Here is a 14,308-nt window from a genome sequence, read left to right on the forward strand (position 1 = left end):
TGCCCGACAAATATGGGAAGGAAAAAACTAGAAACCACAGTCCTCAAAATATCCACTTTCTTAATACAAGTTACAACGAACCTCTTGGGGTGTGAACCGTGCGACTTTGCTTGGAGCTTAATGCTCGCTATCAAGGTCTCAATGTCAATGTGTGATGGATTCAAGTGAGGAACAAGTCTTTTGAGTGGATTTAAGCTTTGGCATTTACCTATTTATAAATCAATTAAGACAAATGATAATTAACTTATTATCACAATTTAATTCTCTTGATATTGTTTCTTTCATATAATCAATGTTTATATATATATATATATATTGCTATTTGCACTTTGCCCTTTTCTGGACCTTATACGAGATGTTTTATGCATTAAGCTCAAGGGCGAATTTATATGAGAGATTATGGGATACGTGAACTCACGATCTCTCCGTAAAATTAGATATTTTTACGTGCATATTTTATAAAATTGGTATAATATTAATGGTTAGCATCTATGCTTCGAAAAGGATAAATGTTGTACTTGTTTGAAGGTTGAGTTATTTATCAAGAGAAATATAAATCAATTCCCACTTAGTAGATTTTTTTCTCTTTTTTTGATAGTGCACCCATGTACTAAAAATTTTAGATCTGTCCCTGACCGGGTTTTTTTTTTTTATTGCTTAATAATTTCAAAATTTTGAACGGCATAGTTGGTTTAAATGTGATGTATATGTAATTTGATTTTAAATTCTGAAGTGAATATTTTTCGGTATAATTATATGTATTTACAACTCACTTGTTCCACAATTCAAGCTCATTAAATGAAAAAATTATCTCCATTCAAGATTATTTCATTCTCATAACTTTTATTAAAGGTGAAAAATTTACATTCATCTTATCACGCTCGCGATCAGACCGACTAAGTTATTCCATTCAAATTCAAAACCTCTAATTAAAGATGAAAAATTTATATTCATCTTATCACATCCACAATCAGACCGACTAAATTATTTCTTTGGTGAATTTTGGTATGATTTATAAGTATTTAGAACTCACTAGTTCGAAAATTCAAATACTGGCTATGTAGGACCTATTAAAGGGAGAAATGAGCTCTATCCTGGGGGTTATTCCATTCTCATAGCACGAACTCGAAATCTGTTATTAAAGCTAAAAATAATTTCATTCATCACACTTCAATTGGACCGCCTAAATTATTGGGTAAAATATATAATTGGTCGGTCGATCGAAATTAATGGTATATCCCTGATAAAAAGTATAATATATATATATATATATATATATATATATATATATATATATATATATATATATATATATATATATTTTATCGGCTATTAATTATGAAGGAAAATAAAAATATATTTCTTTATATTATTAAACTTTTCAATAATAAAAAAATAAACCACCACTAAAGCCAACCACGGTGGCGGCTTTTGTAATGGGGAAAAGGGAACTCAAATAAGGCAAACCAACTAACTGGTTGTCTTATTCCCATCATTACACCTACGACGCAGTGTAGTTTTTTTAGCGGCTACAGTTCCCCTCACCCCAATCCCCGCCTATTTATTTCCCTTCATATTCAATTCATCGCTGCAGCAAAAAATTCTGTTGCAGAATTCGGGAGAATCTCTGCCCTTTTTCAGATCCTAATATTCACTTTTTTCTGCTGGCCGAGCTGAAGAAACTTACAGTGAGTACCAACATTATTAACAACTTCTTGTACTGTTTCGTATGTATTTTTTATACTCATTAACCTATTTACTTTTCGGTCCGTCCAAAAACAGAATGACTTCTTTGGTTATTTGGAAATAATTTACCTTTATGCCCGCATAGAATATATGTGACTCATTTTATACCGCAAGTTCAAAAATATTCACTCTTTTCTTAAACTCCGTGTCCAGTCAAATAGTTTCATTTGATCTAATATCAAGAGTTCTTTAATCTTAATGCAAGATGAGTTTTAGGGAGAAACATATTAAGTGAGAATCCATGTAGTCAATCCCAACTTGTTTGAAATTGAGGTGCAATTGATTGTTATTTTGTTGTTTTCGGTTCGTCAAATCAACTATGTCATAATCTCAAATTAGTTGGAGTGAACTATCTATGTAAATTATCTGTATCAAATATCAATTTACTCCGTAAATTATATCTTTGCTTCATTTTCTTATGGACTGGAGTATGCTTTTCACATAAGCAGAATTTGTTTTTCTCGCTTTTACCATGGAAAACTAGTTTAGTTTGTTTTACAAGTGTATTTCTGTGATGAATACAATCATTTTCATGCCTAAATGATTTGGAACATTTTTTATTAAATAACTGGTGTCGGAGTCAACTTGCGCGATCGCTAGGAGTCTGCTACAGACAAAAGCACTGGTAACTCTGCCCACTAGACTTGGGCAGATAGAAAAGAATCACATACATTAGTAATTTTTTGCATCCGTTGAAGTTTGAACATGAGACCTCATAGTTCTCTTCTTACTTCCTTGACCACTAGGCTGCACCAATTGGGTGCAATTTGTAACAGTTCTTATCAAACAGTTGGGTTCTTCTAGTGAACTTCTGCTTTTTCTCTTTCTGAATTCTTTTATTCTGCCTGAAAAGCATCATGATTTTAATAAGATCAAACATTTATGTGTGGATAGGATCAAGAATCTAATGTGACAAAAAGTTAGGTATTTTAGTAGGAGTAAGGTAGAGGGGACCCATACTTCCCCGAATTTCTGACCAGATCACAACTGAGGTTTTAAGATTTTTCTGATAGGTTCTTGTAATCCAGCAGTTCTGTTTTCCGTTGTGCAAGTAGAAGATTCTACTGCACAAATTTGGACTAAGTTGAGATCCTATGGAGAAACTCGTGTTTCAAAATGGTGTCAAGAAGGATCAGTTGCTTTCTGCGGTAAATGATGACCATGGTGGAGTTATAGTGGAATTGAAGGAGCCTATGGACACCACTGTCTTCCAAAACATGCTTAAAGCTTCATTATCCAAGTGGAAGTTGCAGGTATGCTGCCTTTAATGCTCAGTTTTGAGTAAAGATGAGCATTATCTTGATGTTGACTGTCCACCTTTTTTTAGCTTCCCACTGAATTATGCTTGAGAAATAAAAAAAACCAAATTTTTTCGTTGTCCATTATTCGTTGATGTATGTGTTATGCCACATGTTTCCCCTTACTTACTGGCATTTCGTATTGTTCGAAGTTCAGTCACCATTGTGTTTGTGGTTGATTGTATAAAATGAGAAGCTTCTGTTGACAGCAATGGCGGTGCAAACTTAATAAGGCCTATAATTGACTCAATAGTTTTCCTGTTTTGCTGACAAGACTATAGCAGTTTCCATAAGAACTAGGTGCCTGGCTTCTTTTATGGCTGTTCGACAGTCTTCGACTTGCATGATATTATAACCTCTTACAGTGTCGCATAAAGTGAGCTGCGTAGCAAGAATAGCTGTGTAAATACAGTGTTTAAGGTAGCGGACTACTATTTCGTCTCTCAGTTCTTTTCTTCTAGTTTGACATTATATATTTTGCAGGGAAAGAAGGGTGTTTGGATTAAAGTGCCAATTGAACTTGTAAATTTGGTTGAAACTGCAGTTAAGGTAATTTCTCTATACTTTTTTGGAACTTGAATAGGATAGTGTTGACATTGACGTAAGGAGGTTCTTTCGATTCCATTTTGCACACGTAAACGTGTCCTAGACTTGCTACTCTAACTAGAGGCTTAAAATCTGTACCATGTCAATTTTTATTTTTTCAGACAAAAAAAATTGCTAATAATGCCAAAACCATTGATTTATGGCATTGTGATATATCATGTTGTTGTTTAAGATGTTGCTTGAACTTGGAAGTTGAAATTAGAGAATCGCCCTTGACTCTGAACATAACTTTTTCAATAGAATCTACTATGAGAAACTACTTAACAACATTGTTTAACAAACTCAGGTTCTTAATTACTTCATATCATACTTTAGGTTGAGAAAAAGATATCAATGGCTTTGCGATGAAATTGATCCAAATGTGTGACATTGACCACAGGAAGGGTTTTGGTATCATCATGCAGAACCTCATTACCTGATGCTTGTGTATTGGATTCCTGAAACTGAGAATACCATCCCAGCAAATGCCTCACACCGTGTGGGTATTGGCGCTATAGTCTTAAATGAGAAAAGAGAGGTAACTCAGACTTCAGAGCTACTCTCATTATATGTAATTATTTGCTACTGTTCTGGTTTTGTATCCATGTAAAGGGAAGAATAATGTGTTCATCTGTGATTGTTCTGCTTTCCTTTGTATCTTATTCCCTGATTGAATGATTACACTTCTGTTACTTTAAAGTGGTATATATAGCATGGACTCACTGCTTCAATTGGCTTTTCATGATGATTAATGGTTGATTTTAACCAATTAACTAGACTCTATCTGTCATGATGGAGCCGGGGCTTATTTTCATATCACGCCTATGAAAAAAGCTTTTGTACACTTCAAGTCATTCTACTGAAATTTGCAGTCTCCGCTAACAACTGGCCCTTCTGATGCAATTTCACTTTTTAATGTGTGGAAAACACAAATTTTTTTACTTGTCACTTGCTACATACTGGTGGATTTACTGATGTATTAGAGACCTTTGTGTGTAAATAGTTTGATTGCACATTAAGTTTGCAATGAAGGAAACATATTTTCATCATTAGAAATATTTCTTTTGTCTCAGACCACTATGCTTGAGCATCTTGGTTCTGACTATTTACAGGATTCCCAACTTTCCAGTCTAAGTTTGGGAAATCTTTTGCTTTTAGTTGCTTGTTGTCCAAGAAAATAGCGGCAGATTAAAGGGAACTGCAGTATGGAAGATCCCTACTGGCATTGTTGAGGAGGTATGCACATTAGCTGGAGCTAAATTCAGCAGCAAAAGTTAGTTGTATGCCCTCTAAACTGTATGTTGAGCTTTTATTCTGCAGGGTGAGGATATATTTGAAGGTGCAATAAGGGAAGTAAAAGAAGAAACAGGAGTAAGTTATTGTCTATTGAAAGCTACATAATGTGTTATTTTCCTGCTGTACATTTGATGGTATTGCTTCTCTAAGATTTGCTGTGTTTCATTTATTGCAGATTGATACTGAATTTCTTGAAGTGCTTGCATTTAGGTAGGGAACTCGTGCCATGTTAATTTGATTAGCATAGTATGAAGGAGGACATTCCATTCGAAATGAAGTAGACGTTTTGCCTATATTAGATAAAAGATTAGTTTCCCCGATATGTCTTTTGGAATTTCTTGCTGATTATATTGAACAGTTGACAAAGGAGGAAAAGTTATTTAAATGGGAAGTAGCATTTTGAACGACTGGAGTACTGCTGTGTAAATCTTCTCATATTCAAAACCTAGAAAATTTTGCTCACTGTCTGCATTTCTGCAGCAATAACATTTCTTATCAACAGGCAAACACACAAGGCGTTGTTTGGCAAGTCAGACTTATTCTTCATTTGCATGATGCACCCTTTATCATTTGACATTCAAAAGCAAGATTTAGAAATTGAGGCAGCACAGGTTTGTCAAGTTCAATTTAACAATATTCACCAGTGTTATTAAAAGCCATCACTTCATCGCTTCAAGTGATGAAACGATGCAAGGCAAGAGGTTATTGCTTCATGGGTGAAACGATGAGTGCAAAGTGAAGCAGTCGGTACTTTGACTCTCAACTTTGAGGAGTTGGACTAATATCGCATATTGTATAGTGAATACTGCAATTAGTCATTATAGTACTAAATTGACATATCTTTGGTACTATTTGATTTTCCATAAATTTTGAGCCTCATTTCAAAGAAGTATGTGTTGCTTCACTTCGAGCTTTTTGCTTCAAATCCCATGGACCTTGTTGTTTTTTGGCGCTTTCGCTTTTAAAAACACCAGTACTCTCTTAACACGGTACTACTGTCTTGCAGTGGATGCCGCTTGAAGAGTATGCCGCTCAACCTTTTGTTCAGAAACATGGCATTTTCAAGTACACCAAAGATTTATGCTTGGTGAAGGCAGAAAGGGATTACCCGGGCTTTACTCCTGTGCCGATAACATCATTTTTCGATGGTAGTACGAGTTTCCTGTATTTCAATAAGGATGGTCTGGACCAGGAAAGCTCTGCAATTCATCTCTGAAGGAAGGTTATACTGGTACTTGAATTCTTCTGTAACTATTTTGATCTAATTCATAAGTTAATATTTTTTCATAGTATTTGTTTTGATTTCCTATATGCAGTAATAATCTGTATTTCCAACTTATCTTTGTGTCATATTATCTGCACGTTGCACAATGGAAGAAAAAGATCTATATGGACGATACCAGTTAGTCGGGAATACATGCTACTTTAAGTCCTATATTTTCTAGTAATCTTATAGTCCTATTAGAGATTTTGATGCCAGTAGAAAATATAGAGAATCTCTAGTCCTTTTTATAAATGGAGAAACATAGTAAGTGCAAGACAACCTTGTTCTTCACTTCATCAAAACGAAGATCATGTCTTGTCCAATCCCCCAAATACCATTCGCCTTGTCCTCTACCAACAACAAAATAACGAATCTGCAGATACCTTTTAGCTTGCACATGAGAGACAGCGAGAGATAGATTTACTACTAATCAGAAGAAGGAGCTTTACGCTCTTGTTCTCAGTTACACAAATACTATTACAAAGGGGAAAAGCCCGAAAAGGTCCATATTTGCCCATGAACTCTTTGGAATTGCTCAACTTTAATATGCCTTTCGTTTTGCTCCATTCATACTCTTACATTTAACAAATCGTTTCGCATTTGCCCTTGCCATAAACGAAGTTCCAGCTTAAAATGGATGGACGTCACGTATCCTTTTCAAACTCCATATCAATTCAAATACTATGAGCCCGTTTCGCCATAAGAAATTTTTCATTTGTTTTCGAATTTTTTTTACTTTTTTTCGGAATCAGTGTTTGTTCATGAAAATTTCAAATTTCATTTGAAGTTGCATTTCAGAATTTTCGAAAATTTGAAAAATTTCAAAAAACTATTTTAATTTTTTTTATTCATGTCCAAACATAACTCTAAGTTTCAAATATTATTTTTACTTAAACTTTTTTTTTCACTTTTTTTTAAAATTTTACAATTCTTATATCCAAACGCCCACTATATGACGGAGAAAGTTAATGGCTCCTTTATTGGATGAAAGTAAGTTGTTTCTTAACGTCTCATTGGCGATTAAATAAGCCGCGACTCTATGGAGAGAGACTGGTGAGATAGATAAAGCTATTTTGAGGCGAGCATAAAAACCAAGTACTGGTTGTCTCATTCAAAGGGCAGTGAGGAATCACCACAATTTTCAAAATTGGACCACTGAAATTTGTTAGTTGTCAAAGTCATAGGCAACGGTGCCTAAGCTATCTATCACTCCAGTTGTCCACTACATAGCCAAAAATAGAAGACAATTTTTTTACCTTTTGGATTAATGGAACAAGGTGTAATACCTTTATCAATTTTTTTGAGTTCGAGTAATGATAATACAAAACATGCTCAATGGGACGCATTTTGGTGTTAACATAGCATTTTATAGTCAGTTTTCGGATTGGTCATTCAAAAATAGTCACCGTTTATGAAGTCAATGAAAAATAGCCACTATTTTGCTGCAACAGAGACCGGTCCCGCATAATATACAGGAGTTCGGTGCATCTGTGTACGAACTCCAGCATATTATGCTGGACCGGTATACTTTGCTAACTCCTGTATAATATACGGGAGACTGGAGCACCGGTGCTCCAAACTACAGTATATTATACTGGACATTTATACTTGCTATAACTCCAGTATATTATGCTGGAGTTCTAGTGTACTTATGCTGGAACTCCAACTTGAACTCCCGTATAATATACAGGCGTATTTTCCGGGTTTTGAACAGTGTTTTCGCTCAGATTTATCTTTACATGAAAAGTGGCTAAATTTCGATTACTTTTGAAACTGAACTATTTTTGAATGACCAGTTGTAAATCTGGCTATTTTTAAATTTCTCCCCATTTTAGTTCATAGTGGATCGACCGACACAAATTCGAATTAATCAAATTAGTGAGTACTGATTGAGATCCCTTCACTATTCTTTAATCAAACGTTTCGGATTTCAATCTTGCGATAAAAAGACTTCTCGATAGGAACGTCTTTACGTCACAATTGGCCAATCTGGCTCTAATTCAAATTGATCGCAGAAAACTACACTTAATGATCCTGGAAATGAATGGTCTTGATTTTTTCACCATCGCTTGCTCCATGGGAAAATCTTTAAGGTAAAAAATAAAAAATGAAGCAAGCGAGAGATAACTTGTTAAATTTGATGTTCTGTCCATAGGTCAAGCGGGGTAAAAAATTAAAATCACCTACTTCCAAGGTTATTCTTGCAAATCACCCAATTAATCAAACGAGTAAATTCGGGAGAAATTCAAAAATAGTTAGATTTACAAGTAGTCATTCAAAAATAGCCACAGTTTCAAAAGTAATCGAAATTTAGCCACTTTTCATATAAGATAAATCTAAACGAAAACACTATTCAAAATCCAAAAAATACTCCAACATAATATACTGGAGTTCCAACATAAGTATACTGGAACTCCAGCATATTATAATGGAGTTCCAGCATAAGTATACAGGAACTCCAGCATAATAAACTGGAGTTCCTGTATAATATTCTGGTCCAGTATAATATGTTGGAAGTTCATACATAGGTGCTCTAATCTCCCGTATATTATGCTGGACCAGTCCCTGTTGCAACAAAATAATGGTTATTTTTCATTGACTTTGCAAATATTGGCTATTTTTAAATGACCAGTCCAAAAACTGGCTAGCCCGTGCTATTTTAACAGTAAATTCACATACCTAATCATTAGACTAAAAAATGGAAATTTAAAATGGACGACAAAAATGGCAGCTGAAACATGTAACAAGTCTGACATGATTTATGGATCACAACTCACAACCCAATATAAAAAATCCCACTCATAAATTAATAAACAAATATAATAAAAAACAACAAAAACCAAAATAAGCAACAATAAAAAGAAAGTTTTAAAAGAAAAGGAAAAAAATAAAGACACTCACAAAACCAACCAGCCATCCTAAACCTAATACAAAGTACAAATTACGGCCAAATTTGCAATACTTAATTACTTATGACAGTAATAGCCTCTTTAATCTTCAAAAAAGAAATAATAAAACAGAAAAATCTAACAAAATAAATGCTTACAGCAATACAAAGAAAAACCACATACTCAAAACGCCGGCAACCACTGGTCCACCGACACTGTAACTAAACGTGCCGTTATCATCCGCCGTCGAATCCGCAACGTCGTCACTAGGACCATCCGCCGGTGAATCCGCCGGAGTATCAGCCGCCGGGGCCGCCTTGTGTTTCTTCTTCTTAGATCCTTTAGGCGACGGTGCATCAGCTTCCGGTGCCGGTGCCGGCGCCGGAGTATCCGCAGGTGCATTCTTAAACAACTCCTTAGGCATCAAAACCTTATTAATAGTAAAAATAGCCAACGGCTGTTCATCAATTAGAGTTCCGGTAATCTTCGCCGTCACGATCTTCGTCTTCAATGTCACAACGTTACCGTCATTTTGCACGACGAAGTCGTACTTCTTAGATCCGTCAGTAGCTAACGTGTTCATTACGCCATTGTTCGATTTCAAGCTATCCATAGATTGATAAACTGGAACTCCGTGATACTCAAGCAAAGATTGCTTCCCTTCCGCCGTCAATTTCTTAAATTTCGGAGCAAAATTCTTCATTGCATCATCTCCAGGGCAAAATACAGTTAATCCGCCGTCAACATTGTCGTCAAATGTCTTTTCAGCTGGTGAAGATAATAAAGTTTCAGCAAATACTTTACATCCATGAGCCGACATTAATGAAGTAATATTCATTTGACTCGGTTCTGGTGTTGGAGCTTCCGCTGCAGCCGACGGCAACATTGTACTGATCTGAATAACGGAAATATTGTACGGAATTTCTTCGACGGCTTTGACAAATGTCGCCGGAAGATTACCGTGGTTTTCAGCCGGGCCGAATGCGACTTTACCGCCTTTGAGATCTGTGATGTTAACGAACCCGGTCGAACCGGGAGCTGAACCGGTGGCTTGGAACATAGTGGCGGCTAAAGCAGTACCGTTAGTGATTTGGTGGAGTTTCTTAGCACCGAAGTAATCTAAAAGGACATGAAGTGAAATGACGTTTTTTATAGTGTAGATTGAGAGGTGTTTGGAGAGTAGCTCCGCCATGCCGGCATTGTCGACGGCGCAGACGGTGATGGTTTCACGGTTGTTAATCTCGGCGGCGAGATGGGTTTCAGTTAAGTAATGGTTGAAAGTTGAAAATTGTGGGTATTTTGCTAGAATCTTTGTGATGTTGTGAGCTTCAGTTGTATTAGGTAAAAGCAAAAGAGCTACTGAAAGAACTACCGCAGCCACGGCGGCGGCTGACCGGAGCTGCATTATTGTTTAGAGAGAGAATACTGTGTGTGTGTGAGAGAGAGAGAGAATAGGAGTGGTGTGTATAATAAAGGAAGATGGAGTTTGAGGTAAAGTAGATCTTAAGTGTGAAGTAAGGAGTTGAGGACAGAGTAAAAGATGAAGTTTTTAATTTACAGAGAGTAGTTACACATTAAAGTGGGGTATTACTGTCTGATTTTTGTTTTTTCCTGTTGGTTTGATTTTGGTAGATTTAAGTTTTTTTTTATTAATAGATTTGAAATGATTCATCTAAAATGCCCCTTGACATTTTCGAAAGTAAATGAATATATTTGGCTCTTTACCAAAAATTAAATTAAAAATTAACATTATCTAACAGTACATAACTACATACTAATAAGAAGAAACAAAATCATCTATAAGTTGCACGAAAGTACGCATTTTTTATGAAATTTGAATTTGTAATCTATAGAAAGCCTTATACTCACTCCAGTTTACGTGACCAATTTATTTTTTTATTTTGATCCAAAATAAGCGTCCATTTATATAATCAAAAAAGAATTCAATTTATTTTTACAAAATTACCCTCATGTACATATTCCTAAAAAAATTTCTTACTCCTCACATTAAATATTTAATTAAGGGTAGTTTAGTTATACTAGATATTTTTGCATAGAATTTAATATTTTCTTAATGAGCGTATTAAAAATAAATTGATCACTTATTATGGACCGAAGGGAGTAGTTCAATAAAAATGTCTGCTCGATATACGAAATATCTCGCATTCACGTATGATTTGGGAAAAGGTTGTACCCGAGAGATATAAATATAGTTTATTAATATAAGTGAAAAAACTTTCACACAATGAGTGTGAATTTTACTTCCGGTGATCCTACCCTTTCCCAATCATCTTATATAACAGGAAAATTACTTAAGAACGAAAATGTAGTCTACAAGAGCAATAACATACTTAAGATAATGTGGTGCAGATATTACACCTCTTTTATAAGGGCAGAGAGTTTATTTTCGATACGAACGAAATTATTGGCTCTTAAAAAGATTTTCTTGGACTTTGTTAGGTATAAATTATTAGATGCCATGAATACATAAAGAGTAAATAACGACTAGAGTATCGGACAACAATAATTTCTAACCCAGAGAGTTTTTTCTTAATAGTGATGTCGGCATTGAATGTACCAATGTGGTATTTTTTACTTTAAATTAAGGCCAGTGGACCATTCCAATTAAAAAAAGGGAGCGGTAGAGGGTGAATTAGCAATATCAGAAAAATACGAGGGGCAATTTGAATAATTGATCACATGAAATAAAAGCACGGTGATGGAATGACTTCCCTTATGGCAAATGTGGGACAGAAATTAAAAAGTTGGGACCCGAAAAATCCAGCTGGCATGTGATGGTATTATGTAGCCAGGTGTACAAGACAGTGAAGCAAGTGATGCGTCCACCGACGGGGTCCACTACAAATTAGCAGTAACGGCAGGCAGAAGTCGAGCTACGGTTCGGTCATATTATTTGTGTTAAAAAATTTATTAAATATATATAAATATTAAAACGTAATTATAAGTATTTGAAATTGTTGTTCTAAAACTCGGAACCTATAAAGTTAAAATTTTGATTCCGCCTTTAACCGAGTATTGTTCAATGTACTGATTGATTAGTGCGGTGTGTACATTTAAAACGTGTAAGGCTGGATTTAACTTAGTCGCATTAACATCTTTGGAATATTAGATGGTTAAAGAAAAAATTAACTACGCGTATACTCATATCGTATTTTATTCGGACTATCGAGGATTGGAAGAAATTATAAGATTTTACACTTGAATTTGTTGATTTATATATCCTAAATGGAAAAGGGCCAAAAATATTCGTCACGTATTAAAAATGGTTTAAATTTATCCTCCTTCTATCTATTGGGCCACAATTGCCCTAACGTTAATTTTACGGATTAAAAATAGGGAAATTTCACATAAGAACAATTGAGCCCCTGCTTTTCAATTTTATAGCACATATTTTAATTTACAACTAACTAGCCCAAAAATAATAGGTTAGGATTCAACATCCAACTTCAATAGGTTCTAGAAATTACTATTTAATTTTTAAAAAAGATTGCTCAAGCTTTTAAGTTAATTTTCGAATCAGTAACTGTGACTCAAATAATAGTTCAACAAACCAAATCCATTTGGATGGTGAAAATTAAATTTTTAACAAGCTTAAATATGTGGGTTTAAATTTCGAATTTGATTTTGTGAGAAATTTGGAGTGGACATTATTTAGACTTGTTAGAAATAGTATAAGGAGGTTGTATATAAAATTTGAAATCATTTAATAGAGATTTGGACTGGTTTTGAACAAGATTATACATAATTATACAAAAAAACTAACTTCGTCTTCTTTTTTGCGTCTTTTTTAAAATTCAACTCAAATCACTTCAAATTTAAATTTTGAACTCTTTTGATATTTTCAATCAATTAGAACAATACCCAATCCAAATAACTAATAAAGTCAAAAAATCAATTGGGTGCTAAATAAACACTGATTGTTAGAGAGCGAAATTAAATACTGACCCAAGTGTAGTGGTGAAATTGCTGAACTGGAATGAGTTTTAGCTTGGTAAAATCGACTCCATAATTGCTGAACTGAAATGATTTATAGTTATTTTGGGTTAACACGGATGGCTCAGATTATTTATGGATCTGGTCTAATACTTAAATGGACCAATAAATTAGAGCTGCCTATTTAATTAAAGGACCCAAATATGCCATCTCAAAATTATGTTAAAAGGAGGGGTATTTTTAATTCAAAAATTAACGTTAAGGCTAATTGTGGCTCAATAGCTGCAAGGATGGCTCAATAGCATCCGAGGCCTAAAGCAAAGCCTTAATAAGAGGCCTTAATATATATATATATATATATATATATATATATATATATATATATAACGAAAGGGAAGAGCGTATAAGTGGTTCAGAACTCATCTTTGATCACTGGGAAACAAGTTTTATGCACCAATTTTGACGAACTCAGATTAACTTGAAATTTGGTGAATCCATCAAAAATAGCTAAGTGACTAATACTTATTATTTCGCCATAACTAACATTATTTTTTTAGCATTTCTAGGTTATGAAAAAGGAATAAATGATTATTTTCTTTCCTTCGCGTGTTTACATGCATGATGATTTTCCTAAATTTGGTTGACGGACTCCGATTGACCTAAAAATTGGTGAATCCACGGAAAACGGCCTTATGAGCAATATTATCCATGACTAACTTTATTTTTTAGCAATTCGGTGGTCATGAAACAGGAACTGATGCTTATTTTTAATTTTTCGTGTGTTTATATATACATGATAATTTTTCTGAATTTGGTTGATGTACTCTAATTGGCTTCAAAATTTATGGACCGATGGGATACGACCTTGTAAACAATACTCACCATGACTAATGTATTTTTTAGCGTTTCAGGGTCATGAAACAGAAATTAATGATTATTTTAATTTTTTCGTGTGTTTATATACATGATGATTTTCGTGAATTTGGTTTCGATTGGCCTAAAAATTAGTAGATCAATAGGATATGGCCTTGTGAGCAATACTCACTATGACTAACATCATTCTTTGGTGTTTCAGGATCATAAAACATGAATTATTGATTGTTTCAATTTTTTCGTGATTTATATACATGATGATTTTTCTAAATTTGGTTGAGGGATTCTAATTGGCTTAAAATTTGGTGGATTTATGGGATGGGGCTCGTGAGTAATACTAATTTCGTGTATTTATATATACGATGATTTTTCTTGAATTTGATTGAAGGGCTCCAATGGGCCTA

General features: G+C 34.4%; 2 protein-coding genes across 6 annotated transcripts; one reads left to right on the top strand and one right to left on the bottom strand.

Annotated features, from left to right (window-relative positions):
* Positions 1-1,486: 1,486 nt before the first annotated feature.
* On the top strand, positions 1,487-10,545 carry LOC107817820 (nudix hydrolase 2). 5 transcript variants are annotated; one of them, XR_012711380.1, is made up of 10 exons: positions 1,488-1,688; positions 2,760-2,999; positions 3,528-3,593; positions 4,030-4,167; positions 4,788-4,865; positions 4,950-5,000; positions 5,101-5,135; positions 5,428-5,536; positions 5,932-6,837; positions 7,219-10,545. XR_012711380.1 is itself a non-coding variant. In XM_016643700.2 (9 exons), exons 2-9 carry the CDS (start codon positions 2,841-2,843, stop codon positions 6,139-6,141), a joined length of 846 nt encoding a protein of 281 aa, XP_016499186.2. In that variant the 5' UTR covers positions 1,487-1,688; positions 2,747-2,840; the 3' UTR covers positions 6,142-10,545. The 5 variants fall into 5 exon arrangements, 4 of the variants coding, with proteins under 4 accessions (XP_016499186.2, XP_016499188.2, XP_016499187.2 ...); XM_016643700.2 differs by having other exon boundaries at positions 1,487-1,688; positions 2,747-2,999; positions 5,932-10,545; XM_016643702.2 differs by having other exon boundaries at positions 1,487-1,688; positions 2,775-2,999; positions 5,932-10,545.
* On the bottom strand, positions 8,974-10,651 carry LOC107817819 (fasciclin-like arabinogalactan protein 1). Its single transcript, XM_016643698.2, has one exon. It carries the CDS (start codon positions 10,480-10,482, stop codon positions 9,232-9,234), a length of 1,251 nt encoding a protein of 416 aa, XP_016499184.1. The 5' UTR covers positions 10,483-10,651; the 3' UTR covers positions 8,974-9,231.
* Between the last annotated feature and the right edge of the window lie 3,657 nt (positions 10,652-14,308).

This window comes from Nicotiana tabacum, chromosome 1 (genome assembly GCF_000715075.1).
Source record: "Nicotiana tabacum cultivar K326 chromosome 1, ASM71507v2, whole genome shotgun sequence".
Taxonomy (NCBI): Eukaryota; Viridiplantae; Streptophyta; class Magnoliopsida; order Solanales; family Solanaceae; genus Nicotiana; species Nicotiana tabacum.

Bases quoted from the DNA above. Each gene is read 5' to 3' on its own strand.
- LOC107817820 (XM_016643700.2), top strand. From the start codon at position 2,841: ATGGAGAAACTCGTGTTTCAAAATGGTGTCAAGAAGGATCAGTTGCTT. The intron at 3,000-3,527 runs GTATGCTGCCTT...TATATTTTGCAG, and splicing joins TATCCAAGTGGAAGTTGCAG to GGAAAGAAGGGTGTTTGGAT. The intron at 3,594-4,029 runs GTAATTTCTCTA...CATTGACCACAG, and splicing joins TGGTTGAAACTGCAGTTAAG to GAAGGGTTTTGGTATCATCA.
- LOC107817819 (XM_016643698.2), bottom strand. From the start codon at position 10,482: ATGCAGCTCCGGTCAGCCGCCGCCGTGGCTGCGGTAGTTCTTTCAGTA.